Raw genomic sequence first — 16,565 nt, 5'->3', positions numbered from 1 at the left:
AGACCTAGTGGGGGATAAAAGACAGCATTTTATTTTTTGTAATTTTACAACAACAGAAAGTCATCTTAGCAATGATGGCCATTCAAAAATCACTTGAGAGATTTTGTGTCTCTCTTTATGTAAATCATTAATTTGACCATCAATAGTATCAGAAAAATCTGACACAGTAAAGTAACACGTGCCAGGAAATTGCTGACAATGGAGATTATACCGGAACACAAATAATCTATAGTAGCTCTACTTTGCAAAACTGTGGTCCCCACTGGTATATAAAAATGGTACTGAATTTTGGATGTTGGCTTTGCATCTGGCAACTTTGAATGTGAATTCATTCAAATGCCCAGATAAAGACAGACACAGTAGCATGCATCAGTAATCTCAGGATCTAACAACAAGGTGAACAACATTTACAGTGAAAACTACCATGACACAATGACATCCATGACAGAAATGACAAAAGCATCTAAAACAACAAAAGAATCAGTGCTGTGGGGAGGTACAAAAGAGATGGAAGGAGCGGAGAAGTGAAAGCAAGGCCAGAATACAGTGCGGGGGGGAGGGGGGAGGGGGGAGGGAAGGGTGGTAACCAGAACAAAACAACAACCTTTTCCTCCAATAGGGGAGTTGGGGGGAGGGTAAAAAACAAAACCGAAAAACCATGCCCGGCTTTGTGCAGTATAATGCTTGGAAATGCTACTGGGCAAATTTAGCAAGTGTGTAAAAAAACCAAAGCAAACAACCACCAAAAAACCAGAAACAAAACAAACAAAAACTAACAAGAAAGCTGACTGCACCGGCTGAGTGGTAAGCCATGAAGAAACCTTGCCATTGGAAGAAGCAGCATCACGGGCAGGCTGCTCTCAATGCCTATCTAGGTCAGGCTACCATCTGGCCTTGTGGAGAAACCATTCCAAGATTTTACCAAGACATCTTAGGAAGGTTCTTATATTTAGTAATGGAATATAACTCTTTAATGGTCTGTAAAATAATTTAGCAACAAATGATACGTAGTTCTAAGTCAAATAATTATTAAGGATTAGATAACCTGAAATTATATACAACGAAGGAATAAATAGAAAGATATATTTTTCAATTTATAGGAAAAAGATGGCCATTTGTTTAAGAAATAGATACAATTAAAGACTCCTGTAAAAGGGAAAATACCATAAAAATGTCCTGTGATGGTTTGTGTATGCTTGGCCCAGGGCATGGAACTATTAGGAGGTGCAGCCTTGTTGATGTAGGTGTATCATTGTGGGTGTGGGATTTAATACCCTGTCCTAACTGCCTGGAGTCAGACATCTCCTGTTTGTCTTCAGAACAAGATATAGAGCTCTCAGTTCCTCATACAGCATGCCTGCCTGGACACTGCCATGTTCCTGCCTTGATAATAATGGACTAAACCTATGAACCTGTAAGCCAGCCCCAATTAAATGTTATCCATATAAGAGTTTCCTTGGTCATGGTGTCTGTTCACTGCAGTAGAACCTTAAGACATGTCCATACTGTGTAAAATGATCTACAAATCAAAATCAATCCTTACCAAGATACCAATGGCATTCTTAAAGTACTAGAAAATTTATATTAAAATTCATATGGAATTATTTGGTTGACAAGATGGCTCAGTGGGTAAGAAAAAGTGCTGCAAAGCCTAAAGACCAAATTCAGATTACACATGGTAGGAGAAAACCAACTTTAAGTTGTCCTCTTACACCCATACACATATGCTATGGGGCACATGTGTACCCTTACTAAATTAATAATGTAAAAAAGGTTACAAATTCATATGGGATCACCAAGTCCTTTGAAAAACAACACAATTTCAAGTATGAAGAACAAAGCAGGAAGTATCACATTACTTGTATTTGGCTATAACACCAGTTTAAGTATTCAAAAGAGAACAGTATTGTTATAAAGAAGCCAATGGAACAGATCAGAAAACACAGGAAAACACAAAGAAACCCATATGACTAAACATAAACGTCTATACACTGTATAGAGAAACTGGATAAATCCACACGGACCAAAGACACTAAGCCAGGTATAAAACCCAATCAAAATGGACTAAAATTTTAAATGTAAAATCTGAAGTTGTAAAACTACTAAGAAAATGGGTAAAATACACACACACCACACACACACACACACACACACACACACACACACACACACACACCCATGCCCATACATGTGAACAGACACACAAATTTAAAAAACAAGAAATAAAATTGAATGCTATAACTACCTGTCAATACCCATCTTCTTTCTGCCTCTAACTCAAGAACAGCTTTTGTCTGTTGAGCATTTGGATTTCGTATGGCATGGCCTTCATCCAGGATCACTCTTAACCACTTTATGCTGTGTAATGGACTATTATCTTTAGTCTGCAATAGAGAGTTCATATGAATTCAAAAAGCACAGTAAAATATCACAGTATGTAAGTGCTTGTTAAATAATAATAGATTTGATCTTTATTACTAACTCTTACAAGGTTCCTGGCACTAAGTATTCCAAAGACTAAATTAGTGACCACTTATGAGCCTTGAATATTACCTCTATTTTATAGCTAAAACAACAAGATACTAAATATGGTGCACAAAGTGCCACTAAGAAGCACTAGTTCCTTCTCCAAGCTTAGAAGTCCACTGAGGGAATAACACTCGAAATGTATATAAGAAATACTCAAGTTAATTAAAAAAAAAAAAAAAGAAGTCCACTGAGTCATGCATAATACATTGAACTATTTTGCAGCAGATTGAAACGTGACAGAAAAGCCATCCCTTATAAAGAAGTTTTCAATGTAACAACCTTGCTTTCTTTTATAGAAATGGTAATGTTCTTTCTAGAACACTGAGATTTTAACTATAGTATTTCCAAATTAAGTTGAATTGTTATGGAAAATAACAGGTTCATAAAGGAGTTGAGAACCTAATTAATAACGACTATAAACAAAAAGTTTATTTTCAAGCTGTAACACTAATCAAGTTATCAAACAAACAAAAAAGAATTTTCCAGAACATTAAAAAGAAATTTGTGTACAAATTGTGATGAACCCTAGAGAAAATACACATTTAAAATTTTAACAGAAAACGTTCTAAATGAAAACTGTTTCCAAATTACTAATTAGTAACTCAAGAAGGTACAAAGCTCTTTTTTGCAACATGCTATTTTATAGACATTCTTAAGTACTTCCAAAGCCAGAAAGTAAACTGTAAACACTATGAACTTTAGAGTAATTTAGAAACATGGAAAACAGCAATTAAAGTCAACCTTAAACAATCTCTAGGCAGGGCTGGAGAATAAGTAAGTGGTTACAGTGCTTAATGCTTTTGCAGGAGTCTGAATTTCTGTTCCCAATACCTACCTCACGTGATTCATAAATACCTGTACTTCCAGCTCTAGGGACCTCCAAAGGCACCAGCACTCACCACACACATGCACACACACTCACACACACACACACACACATGCACACACTCACACACACACATGCACACACACTCACACACACATGCACACACACATGCACACAACTCACACACATGCACACACACTCACACTGACACACACATGCACACTCACACACACACATGCACACACTCACACACACATGCACACACACTCACACACACATATGCACACACACACTCAAATTGAAAAATAATAATAAATATTTTAAAGGCTCTAGTATCTGAATACTTACTCCATAATCATGAGTTAAAATATTATAAGTAGTCAAAATAATATCCTGTTTTGAAAGCCAGGTTGAATCTCTAATACGATCAGGACCATAATAAACATAAAGATTCAAGTCCACTTCTGATTTTATATGTTGTCCAATCTGGTCCTAAAAGAAAATTACAAGTATTTTAATAGGAAGCAGATGAGTATCAAGTTTACCATGTTAACTTTACTAAAACTAAAGTATAATGATAACTATACTACTAAGTATCAATTAGTGTCATATCATAAGGCTGACAAACATATAAAGCACATCATATAAATTCTGCCTATCCTACCAATAAGCAGCCATTTCTTGCTTTCCCCTTAAGTTGTCACTATGTAGCTCAAACTCATCGTCTTCCTGCCTCTGGCTCTCAGGCACCGGCATTACAGGCATACCTAGCATGTCTTCATTTTTAAGTAAAAAAGAAGTCCAAGCTTCTTTGTAAACAACAGACTTAAATGATTTTGAGCCAGGGTCGGGAGTTGGGGGGTTGGGGGGAGGGTATTAGACTAGGGAGAAGATGCTGCGGGAAAAAGCTGGCAAATGCTTAGGTGAGAAGGTCTAAGACCAGACAAGCAGAAGATGGCACAGAAGACAAACAAGTATGAGAGAGAATATAACAAGCAGGGAGCCTGGACTTGGGATGTAATTATGGGACGTGAGGAAACAGGATAAGACAGAGATGTCCTTATACTTCAGGTGGCTGTGGGAAAGAACTGAGTGACAAAGGTATAGAAACACTGACCCAAAGGAGGAAAGAAGTAAGAAAGGATATTTGTGCTTTCTGGTCACTATCAACCCTCCTAATGCTATAACTAGTGCTTTAACGCAGTTCCTCCTGTTGTGATGATCTCAACCATACAATTCAATTTGTGGCTACGTCATAACTAAAGTTTTGCTATTGTTATGAATTGTAATATAAATTTAATTTTGAAGATGGAGGTTTGCCACAGGAGTCGCAATCCGTAAGTTGAGACCCACTACTGTGAGCTATCTAGAATACACCACAGAACATAAACATTGATCTACACATACAAGAGGAGTATGTATGCATATTAGCTATAAATAGACAATACATACAGGTAGGATTAAGTCTTTAAATATCTTTGTTTTAAAGAGAACATGAACGATGAGAAAACATCGTGGTTAGGGATCCAGCCTGCCAACACTGAACCACTCCACGCTTTAAATGGAGGAAAGACAAGCTGAGATGAGGTTAGGTTATTCCAGCAAACATGGTGGCACTCTGGTAATTCTTGTTAATTGCTTTTCATGATTAACTGTTTTGTTTTTCTTTAAAGATCATCATGTAACCAAGATGGCCTTAAAACTCTCAAGCTCCTGAGAGTACTTTTATATGAACAAGAAGTAAAACAAAAGCAACAAAACGGTAAGCAGAGAGACACATATAGAATACCCGCAGACGAAGAAAAGTCACAGAAACACCAGCAGTAGACGAAATGTAGGAAGTGCTCAGGTGGCAAATGAGGTGCGTGCTCACCTGTCACTCACACACGCTTCGCACACAGAGCGATTTCAATGGTGAAAGTAAATATGCAAAATACAACCAAGAGTGGGGGGGGAAACTGGAGGTCCTGAAACATACAGCAATGAGTCAAAGGTTTTCCCAAAGGGAGTTTCCATAGCAAATGAGAAGAAGCACTAGATTACAGTAGGTTGAAAAATGAAATGTGAATAAAATAGAAAAGACAAAAATGCAAAGGTAGCACAAAATCTGAAGTAAAGATAAAAACAATTTTTTAAGTAGTCTGGTAGAGAAGAAATTCAATATGCGGAGAAATTTTTAATTAAAAAAAATCAGAATCAAATAGGTAACAATGAAGTGGAACAGTGTGTATATATGGAAAGATAAGAGGTAGAGTGAAAGAAAATCAACATTTCTGGACTAGGAAAAACACATGCTACTCACTATGTGCATTGTGTGGCCTATCAACAGAGGACAAAATAGGTGCTTTGGAATACAGTTAAATAATTTGTTTTAATATCTAAAACTAATTAATGGTGTTTATGTAATTGGCACTTAAAATCTTACTCCTTTAATTTGATTATTTTTCTTATTTGCAAACAAAAAAGGGACGCTGGAGAGATGGCTCTGCAGTTAAGAGCAATTTGCTATTCTTGCTGTGGATCTGGGTTTGGTTCCCAGCACACTTACACAGTTAACATCCGTCTGTAAATCCAGTTCTGGTATTTGTAACTTTCTAGTCTTCTCCTGGGAATGGTAGGTGATTAACAAGGTAGGTAGAAACAGAGTATAATGTTGGGAGAATGAAGTACTGTTTACCATGAGCCTCTGTATCAGTGGTTCTCGACCTATGGGGCTTGACCCCTTTGGGGACAGAAGGACCCTTTCAGAGGGGCTGCCTAAGGCCATTGAGAAGCACAGATATTTACATTATGATGCATTACCGTAGCAAAATTATAGTTTCAAAGTAGTAACAAAAATAACTTAATGATTGGGAGGTCTTTACAACATAAGGTATTGTTGTGGTCGCAGCATTAGGAAGTCTGTATGCTCAAATGTCTATTATGCCTTTACATTTTTGCATGATCTTATTTGCCAAGGTTTCCTTTTCTAAGTTTATATTACTTAAAGTTTTTAAATATAAAACTATAGTAAAATATTGATTAACAATTTCTATATTTATCTAAATGTAGTTAACTATGTAGTTAGTTAGTTAGTTAGTTAGTTAGTTAGTTAGTTAATGGTGTTGGCCATGCTGGGCAAGCAGTCTACTAAAGATCTACAAGGGAAAAAAGAAAACATGAAGAAGAAATGCATTAAGTTAATGCATAAAAAGCAGTCCAAAAAATCAAGAAAAAAAGATGAATATACAGTGAAAAAGAAGGCAGTAGGCACTGACAAGTCACTAGGTGTCTCTCCAGGTGCAATTCTGACAGCTGAAAAGAGAAGCCAATTCAGTGCATAAGAACATAAGGAAGAAACTAACATCCCAGGGCTATACCAGGAAAGGAATACAGAAAAGCAACAATTTCAATATGAAACATAATGAAAAGGAAGTATTTGAAATGCCAAGAAGTGCATGCTGACAGGAGCCTAATATAGCTGTTTCCTAAGAAGCTCTGCCAGAGCCTGACAAACACAGAGGTGGACACTCACAGCCAACCATTGAACTGAGAACAGGGTCCCCTTTGGAAGAGTTGCAGAAAGGATTGAAGGAGTTGAAGGGGTTTGCAACCCCATAAAAACAACAATATCAACCAACCACAACTCCCAGGGACTAAACCACTATCCAAAGACCACACATGGACAGACCCATGGCTCCAGCTGCACATGTAACAGAGGATGGCCTTGTTGGGCACCAATGGGAAGAGAAGCCCTTGGTCCTGCCAAGGCTGGACCCTCCCCCCCCCCGACCTACCCCGCACCAGTATAGGGGAATGTCAGGGTGGGGAAGCAGGAAGGGGTTGGATGGGTGGGGGAGCACCCTTATAGAAAAAGAGGGAGGGGGTATGGGATTGGGAGTTTATGGACGGGAAAACTGGGAATGGTGATAGCATTTGAAATGTAAATAAATAAAAATAAATAAAAAAAAGTGAGCACCTGAGTATATTTCATGAAGAAACGCAGTGATATCAGACTGAATAACTAAGAGAAGGGGAAAATAGAAAAAGGGAGAAGGTAAAATGAAATGAGACATAAAAATTTAGCCAACAGTTTTATGAAGAGCAGAACTTCCTTTTCCTGAGCTAGGACAGATCAGGAGGAGACAGCTATTCTTGAAGGCAGCAGGAATGAAGGTCACATCCAGTAGTCTTTATGTTTAAATGCTTCCAAAATAATATTTCATTATAAAACAAAGCTTGAGGTCCAAATTAGAAGGGAAATAAAAGCAGGCTGCTTCTTACACATAACATACAAAAGATATCCCATCCCCATGCAATGTTCTTAAAAAAGAAAAACAATTTGCTGGGGGAAAACATGCCTTCTGATGGGTAACCTTAAAATAAGAAACTATTGGGTCAAAATGTTGGTAAGCACATTCAAGTTCTTGGCTGGATGGCCTTAGTCAAGTAATTTAACCTATCTGTTTCAATTTGGTCACCTGGAAACTGAGAGTGGTGAAGATTCAGAAAAATCTCTGAAAATAAATTAAGGACAAACCCAAGCAGACAGAAGCACATGTAATGTTATACGAAGTTATGAAAGTCACTAATAGTGGACTTCGCATAATTCCAAAAGTCAGTATCTAAGTAGGAGTGTTGAATTATAAATATGTTCTTCTTGGAGGGAACAAAAATGGCAGAAGCAGAAGTACAAATCAAATCCTATATTAGCAATTAATTAGTTAATCATATGAGCCTTCAAGAAAAAGTACTTACTTCATCAAATGTAATTCACCTAATAGATACTAACATGCATGTCACATACATTTCTAACAGTACATTCTTACAGACAGATATGATATTCCACTTCAAGCTGAATGGCTTTAGACTTACAATCCAATTGCTCAGCACAGAGAGTGGACAGATGATCAGTGTTGTTCTTGTCCTCTCTCCAGTGTCACACTTCTTTGAGCTCTCCATCACAGATGTACCTGAAAGAACAAGGTGTTGACAGACTTGCTGGTAGACCTGCTTTTTTTTTTATTCTAAAATGTACATCTCAATAAGGTCCTAGCAATCATCATCTCTACAGAAAGAAATCATGAAGAATCCAACAGGAAATGGGCTGAAGGTGGCAGTGCTCATGTGTGCCTTTAATCCCAATACACAGGAGGCAGAGGCAGGCAGATCTTTGTGAATTCAAGGCCATCCTGGTCTACAGACTTGAGTTCCAAGATAGACAGGGCTACTTGGTCTGAAAAACAAATCAAATCAAAACAAAACAAGACAAACAAACAAACAAAAAAGACACAGGAAATGGACTGTTTTCAGTCTTTCTCACTCCATAAAACCAGAAATGTAATAATTATTTGTCAGAAAGAACCAAAGGACTGTAACTAGACACTGGAGGCAGTCTTCCCTCTTCATTTAAATTTTTCTAGAAATACCCTCACAGACACAACCAAAGGTGTTTCTATGGTGATTGTAACCCCAATCAAACTGACAAGGAAAACTGACATCAAAACTCTCTCTCTCGTCAGTTTAACACATGAGCACACCACTTTAAGTCGTAACATTCCACCCTGGCCCCTGAACTCTTTTTTCATGCTCATCTCAAAATTCAAAATGTATTCAGTTCATTTCTAAAAGTTCCCCGTCTTTTTGAACACTCCCAATACTGTTCAATAGCTCAAAGGCTCTTCTGAAACTCAGGACAATTTCTTAACTACAGATTTCCTCACCAACATCCTAAGTTTCTAGCATCTCCCTCATCCCAGAACCTCCACTCTAACTGAAGCCATGCCTTCCCAGCTTTGTAGAATGGCCTCCTAGACCTCCCTTGGGAAGTCTGACCGTGTCCCACACTTTGAAGCCTCAGCAGCTTTTAAAATCTCAACCCAAACTTCCATGAGCCTGTCCTTGCGCATCTTGCATGCCTACAGAATCAGTACCATAAGAAGAGCATTCCCAAGTTCTCTATCCAGCCCCAAAATACAGCCTAGCACCCTTGGGCAAAAGCTGTAACAACTTTTGTGTATCTTTAAGGGTGGGCCTAAGAAAACACAACTTTAGGTGTTACTAAGGAGCAGACAGCTCCTTCAGTGGCATTCTGTATCTTGGCTCTCCTTTCCAATTCATCTGCACTTATAAGCTAGATCCTTCAATGGGTAAGGTCTTGCCTTCTGTGTACTTCTACACATAAATGCAAGGTTCCACTATAATGTTAATATCTGTAACAACTATGGTTGCTCTCTACATATCTCCCCTGTCCTCAGCTATAAACTCTCATCCTCTTCCTTGCCAAGCTGCGTGTTGGCCTTAGCTTTCTGCCGCATTTGCAGGTTTCTCTGTCAATCTGGCTAAGAGCAGTGAGCAGTGACCATAACATAGCCTAAGTACTAAATGTTGAAATTTCGGTGGCAAACAATTAGCCAACCAGCGCTGTTTTAATTCAGGACCATTCACATGCTCAAGAGGTAGACAGAATTAAGCAGATTCTTTGAAAGAAAAAAACATAATAGGCCACTAGCCTAAGAAAGTTATTTGAAAACTGATGAACCAAGTTTCTACTATCCTCACTTCTCTCAGCATTCTCATCTTCCAAATTCCCACCAGAACGGCCCAATAGTCTCTTGTCTAAAGGGCGTCTACAGCTCACCGCTCCAAAATCTTTCACACTCTTCCTGCAAACCAATACTAAATGCTTACAAACCACTGTCAGGCTTATCACAGCAACAGTGCCATTACTCAATACCAGCTTTCTGTTAGTTTTTGTGTCAAAATATATGACAAAAGCAAATTTAAAAAGGAGAACCTAGGATTGACTTTGGCTCACAAATTGAGAAATAGCCTGTTAATGGGTAATCACGGCAACAAAAGCATGCAGCAGCTGGTCACACACCATCCACAGTCATAAAGTATGCAGAAATTAATGCTGGTGCTCAGCTCACTTTTTCTTTAAGTCCAGGACCAGTCCATGGAATGGACTGTCTACATTCAAGGTGGATTTTCCCTCACTAATTAAATATTGTTAGATTTATTTTTAATTATCTGTGTGCATGTGATATGCATGTGTGTCTGTGTGGGTGTCTTCAGAGGTCAGAAGTAGTTGGATCCCCTAGAGTTGGGATCACAAGCATATTTGTGAGCTATCAAGATAGCTGCTGGGAACTGAATTTGAGGCCTCTACGAGAGTAGCATGTGCTCTTAACCCCTAAGCCACCCAGTTCCAAAAGTACCACTTTTAAACAGGCTACATTCAAGTCTCCTCTTATGTATATTATACTGCTTTATCCTCTGTGTCATTTAACATCTAAAGTCTTTTACTTAGTCATTGCAGCCTTGAGACTGTTCAATAAGCCACAGAAACAAGACCTTGTGCTATAAATGGAGACCACGGCATAGAAATACCATTCTCTTAGACACCTACCCTCAATTCAATCACTTTCCATCATATTCATAAGCAGTACTGTGACATTCTTAAGAAAAGCAAATCTTAATCCTACTAAAATTATATATTTATATTATATTAAGTTAAGCTCTGAACCAATCATAAATGACTTAATTTACAAGAATAGACAACTCTTCTATTTGAGAGAGTTCTATCCATCATACTTTGATCCTTTCTAAAACAATTACAGTAAGAAAGGCAACACCAGTATTTTCTAAAATTTTCACAGTATATTTAATATTATTATTTAAATTTTTTCATTAAAAATAGGGGGAAAGGTAGAGAACTAGACTTACTGACCCTTTTTCAACATTTTCTTTTTAGTTGCAGGGCCAAAATAAGTAAGTGCAAGAGCAAATTGAGTATCTTCTTTAATCTTAGATGATCCTAATAAGAAAAAAATCATTAAAGTTCTTTATTACACTTCCTTAGGCACTTTCTGTATTCTGCAACTTGAGCGGTTGTATTATTAAATACAAATAGTATTTGGAAAACAACATTGGCATTTATAACACTAAGTGTGTCTCTATAGCTCAGAGAGATGATGTAACCATGGCCCAAGTGTTCCGTCTCTTACATGAAGCGAAAGCAGAAGACAACAAAGGTACAGTGACTCCGCTCTCAGTAACGAAGTCTCCCCCAGGATGAAGCTGTTCGTAGCAGTGCTGAGCTTTCTTCCAAATATAATACAATTTCTCAGCTAACTAGAAAGACAGCATGGTTTGAAATCGGAATATAAAGCATGTTTTAAAGATGAAGGAAATAAACAGTATTCCTTCTTTTGTATGTGTATAATGTGGATGCTGCCAAGAAGATACTCCAAACCTGGACAGGGGGTACATATGTGCAAAACTACACAGTTTTATTCACCTTATTTTATAAGTAATAGAAAATGACTTTTGCTCAAAGTTTATTTAAATATTATATCTTTTAATTGAAATTATTCATTGAGTTTACATCATTTAATTCATTTAACAGACATGGTAAGTTCACGCAAAGCTCAAATTCAGGAAAGGGTTCAAAAGCCGCTGATTCTATACATATTGCTAAAAATTAGGCTAGCAAAATGTCAATTATTGAGGTTTTATTTTAATAATCTTTACATGCAGATTCTATAAATTCTGAGAAGATATAATACATTCTTACCTTTTACTTTACTTTTAGTATCTAACTGTGTATTTTTCAGCTTGCCTAAAATAAAACAAAAATAAAAAATGGGCAAACCATGAGATTAGAATACATGACAATATCAATGAATTACCTCTCAATTATATCAATCATATTACCTTTCATTTTCTGGGACAGTTTACTTGTTTCAATTTCCTCTGATTCACTGCTTTCAGTGGACTGTACAGAAATTTTTCTTCTGAAATTGAAAAATTCAAAATAAAATACAATAAAGCAATATGCTTATTAAATGCAATACAGAAGTTGTTTAACTCCAATTTGCTTTTTAAAATTTTTTTTGCAAAAAGTCCTTTAGTAGCCAAGTAAAAGTCAAATCTGTTAAAACCTTGTTTTGTATGAGCAGACAGATGCATTTGTAAATTCTAGTACCACTGTGCCTATGTTTGAAAAGGCATGCCTACACAGTTCAGTGCTCAGTAATTCAACTAAAACATTGATGTAACATTAAAATCACCAAGACCTAGTAATGTGGTGAGGTAGGTGACGACACTGTTAAGTCCACAAGAAGTAAAGCAGGGACTGTGAGATCCACCGTCCTGTGAGGGGAGTGATGACAGACAAGCACTGGCTTCCATGGGGAAGAAAGGAAACACTGAGTAGCCAGCTCAGGAATGTCCAGAATTGACTCTAAAAATACTCAAGTCCCAACAGGGGCACGCTTACTCTGAAAAAAGGACTGAGAAAAACTAGAGAGGATAAGAATCTCAGTTTAGGACGGAGATTCAGGTAGCCATACTCTCACTACAAGGTAATTTATAAGGCAGAAAAAGAAGGGAAGAAGGCAGGCTTCTGTATAGCCAATTTGTAGAGCATCTGTGCAAATCCTCAGGCAGAGGCAGGGGCAAAGTCCAAAGACAAACCAGGAAATAAGGCAAGCACACATAAAGTACAGGCAACACCTTACAGATCACTGCGAAGACTTACAGTTCCACGAGACAGGAATGTGAGGGCACATGTTCCACATTCACATGTCTCAGTATTTAGCTGGAGCACATACAAGTCATTTAAAAAGACTTGGGCAGATCTAGAGGTAAAGAGATCCTCTCTGCATCCCCCAGAGCAAGTGTCAGGGAACTATTATCAGTCCTAGAAAACTCCAGCCCCAGTAGACAGAGAAGCAAACATGTAACAGTGTTGGCTGAGACACACTCTGTAGTGTCTTCAGGTATGTGACCACATAGAGACAGATCACCTGTCTAAAGTGTCTCCACTGACACGGCCTGCTCCTGCAGCAGTGTGACCGCACGTGGTCGGCATGTGAACACGCACTAATGGCTTTAGAGAAGGTAGATTCTCTGGGCCTGCTCTGGCCTTGTCAACAGTCAGTAATAAGTGGGGGAGGAATTCATAGGGCCCTATTCCTCCCTCCTGAATTAGAGGATATGAAGAGATTTGGAGAGTAAGTTTGATTGTGTACCTACTTATGCGTCCAACCAAGTTCCAACCAATAGTTCAAACCTATAGGCACAGAGATGGCCCTGCTTAAACTCAATGGATCACAAAATAAAACAAAAAGTCAAGACTGTAGGAAAGAGATTCTTGGGAAAGTGAGACGTTAACAGGAGTGAGAGAGAGAGAAAGAGTAGGGCAACAAAAAACTACAATGAGACTGTAATTTTCATACATATATGTGTATGTATGCATTAAATTATCAGTAAACAATTTTAATTGTTAAAAACTAATAAGGTGAACAGCAGTTGAGAATGGCAGCATTGATTTCTGGCCTCTCTTCTCACCACCACCCCTTCTCTCCTACATACAACACAAACTCACACATGTGAGACCATGAAAGGCAGCCTGGTTCCTAGTTGAGCTTAGGCTAGAAATCTCGGTGACCCTGAAAGGACAGTAGGCATTTCGCCTGACTCCTGGAAAACCCAACCCTGTCACTAGCCAAAGCCCTCCAAAGACTTGTGGCCATCAGTCACGTTTAGGAGCAACGCACCATGCCCCTCCACAGGTAAAGGACATGACCACAGGTCACAAAGGCTCAAGACAGATCTCCATTTTAATGAGATACCTAAAGGCCTGGAAGCTTAGCCAATGAACCTTTCCTTCCCAGACACTCCTGGCTGTAAAAGGTTTTTAATCTCAGGCCCACCCTGAGAAGTGGGGTACGGTTTTACTCATCCACTTTCCACCATGACAATAAATGTCTTAAAGCCATGGACTGCCTCTTTTCATCAGGAACTGCTATGGGGAGCCACGGAGAAGGCCTTCGCCTACAGAGCCTAATCTTCCTTAGAAGGTCTCCCTGCGCTCCCAGCCTCAGTCTCCACCAAGCTTGCAGTCCCCACCGTCAAGGCATGGTCTATCCCTGCGGGACCAGCCGGAGCTCCCCCGTTTTTCCCCCTCAGTCCTGGGCTAGATCCAGCCGTGGGGGCCCCCACTCTGTTCTCGGCCCTTGTGCGGCTTTCAGCCCTAGAGCCTGAGAACCACACGCCCGGCCTCGTTGCGTGCCAGCCCGGGCACCACTAAGCCAGCTCCAGCTGCCCTGAGCCTCAGACTGCTTCCCCACCCCTAGAGCAGTGTCTGGAGGCTTCTCTCCAGCCCAACATGTCAAACTTCCGGCCTCCCAGAGTGGCCATGCCCCGTGGCGGAGCACACCGGAGACCCCACACAACCCTACACACACATACCTATAACGGACACAAGCAGAAACATAGAAAGATGAACAAATATACACACATAAGAAAGAAGGAGAAAATAAAGGAGAAAGAAGTCGTGTCAAGAGCAGCAACAGCAACAACAACAATGAAGAAAAAGGCTCCCAAGGGGCACAGGTTGGCCTGAAGCTGATGAAACGCCCTGTCAGCCTCCAGACAGCTGGGATTGCTTGAACTCTGTGTATTTCTTCAGCCCATTCTGTTTTCATTCCCACTTTACCTGAAGCTATTCCATTTTTGCTTCCTTCATTGTTCACTCTTCTATGTTAGTCTCCAGTCTCACTCAGAATATTAATTTTTCATTCCTACTCTAAGTAACTAAGTAATATGTTAGTATACAATGCATCCTTATTCCTCTATTCTGCAAAATTATTGGAGTTGAAACGGGTTATTGTTTTATTGCTATTACTCTATTTTCACTGTGAGCCAATCCATCAATTGAGAATGATCTATAGTTAGTATTCCAGCCTAAGAGTAATGCTGAAGACAGTAGCTGCTTCCTGAGCAAAAGCATGGTGGGAAGGAATGGCCAAAACAAACAAACAACCCAAAATCTGTACCATAGCTTAACCCAACTGTCCTACTTGACCACTACAAATACTTCAACTGAAAGTCCGATCAAGCTAATGACATTGCATAAATTCTATGCAGATTGCAAACAATCAAAGAAAGAAATCTTCAAATATTATCAACTCCATAGGTGTCAGGAGCCATAACAGGACAAGCTAATAACTAGCAGGTGACCATCCTGAGATGGCCAGCCTCAGATTATTATATAATCTGTGACTGGTTCGCCCTTATTAAGCAAGGCTGTAAGGAATTCATTTTAGGAAAGATTCCTGCTATTAAAAGGCTTTTCCTGTTATTATTAAACACATATAACAATCATTAAGTAATAGCACATCCCTTTGGAGCAGATCTACGCAAATCTACAAAGATGTACTGTCTTATAGTGATGCTATATAGACAAATAGATGACTTAAGTCTTATTATGATCCTATAAGAATTCCCAAAATGATAACATGATTATTAAGCTCTTTTATAGTGGGACCGCTAATTAAGTTCTTCTCTGATAATTAAAACTGCAGTGAGAACTCTGCCAGTCTACCAGGTGTCACCAGTTAATTGCTCTTAGATAGTAACCAGGCTTTCTCCTACTCAGAACACATTCTGAGAGGTTGTAAAACAATTATCAAGGGTCATAAAAAGAGAACATACAATTTATTGCAGGTGCAAGGACAAAGGATAAAACATTGACTGGATTTATCTATATAAATTTACTTCTATTTCAATTTATGCTTTGATCTTTCATATGAACTAGTGATGAACTTTGTAACATGTGATTATGTATTCTGAAAGATGTTTAAGTGCTGAGGACTGAGGTGAAAAAACACAACAGCTGGACAGGACGGAGCTGGGAAAGGATAAAGCTACAGAAGGACTGAGCTGGAGAGGGACTGAGCTGAAGAGTCAGGTTTGAGCTAAGGAGAACTGAGCTAAAAAGATCTGGGCTGAGAAGAAATGCAGAGAGGAATAACTTAGAGACTATAGGTAACATAAGAGAACAATGTGCAGAATGCAGAGGAAAAGAGGAAAAAAGAAGAAGCTGGAGAGAGCAAAAGGAGCAGCCAGGTTTCTCCTTACCATGGGACAGAACAGGTCATTTCTCAATAGCAACGCAGGCTTAGTCTTATTAAAAGGAACAAGTCTTTTCTCTTACAAACAGGTTTAATTCATTTAGCATTAAAAGGGTAGAAGCTATTTCTTTCTCTATGTAATAAAGATTGGAGCTCATCTTTCATCCAGAATGAGTGAGTTCTTTCTGCACCGGTGCTTGGTCTTTTGCTCCATATGCATATGTAAGTATGGATGTGTGTGTAAGTATGTAATCGTGAGAATGTATGCATATGTGTGTGTAAGAATGTAATTGTGATAATGTATGTAA

At 38.8% G+C, this 16,565-nt stretch overlaps 1 protein-coding gene across 10 annotated transcripts in view; it reads right to left on the bottom strand.

Annotated features, from left to right (window-relative positions):
* Positions 1–16,565, bottom strand: part of Hltf (helicase-like transcription factor) — a 59,359-nt gene that overhangs the window by 19,801 nt on the left and 22,993 nt on the right. For 4 of the 10 annotated variants that reach the window (NM_001439440.1, XM_087620980.1, XM_087620968.1 and 1 more), the window contains 6 exon segments: positions 2,246–2,384; positions 3,704–3,847; positions 8,210–8,307; positions 11,067–11,153; positions 11,913–11,957; positions 12,053–12,132. In NM_001439440.1, coding sequence (NP_001426369.1) covers positions 2,246–2,384; positions 3,704–3,847; positions 8,210–8,307; positions 11,067–11,153; positions 11,913–11,957; positions 12,053–12,132 — 593 coding nt within the window. 10 annotated transcript variants of the gene reach the window in all.

Source organism: Rattus norvegicus, chromosome 2, assembly GCF_021556685.1.
Source record: "Rattus norvegicus strain SHRSP/BbbUtx chromosome 2, alternate assembly SHRSP_T2T, whole genome shotgun sequence".
NCBI classification, from domain to species: Eukaryota; Metazoa; Chordata; class Mammalia; order Rodentia; family Muridae; genus Rattus; species Rattus norvegicus.
This window is presented reverse-complemented; position numbering and strand designations above follow the sequence as displayed.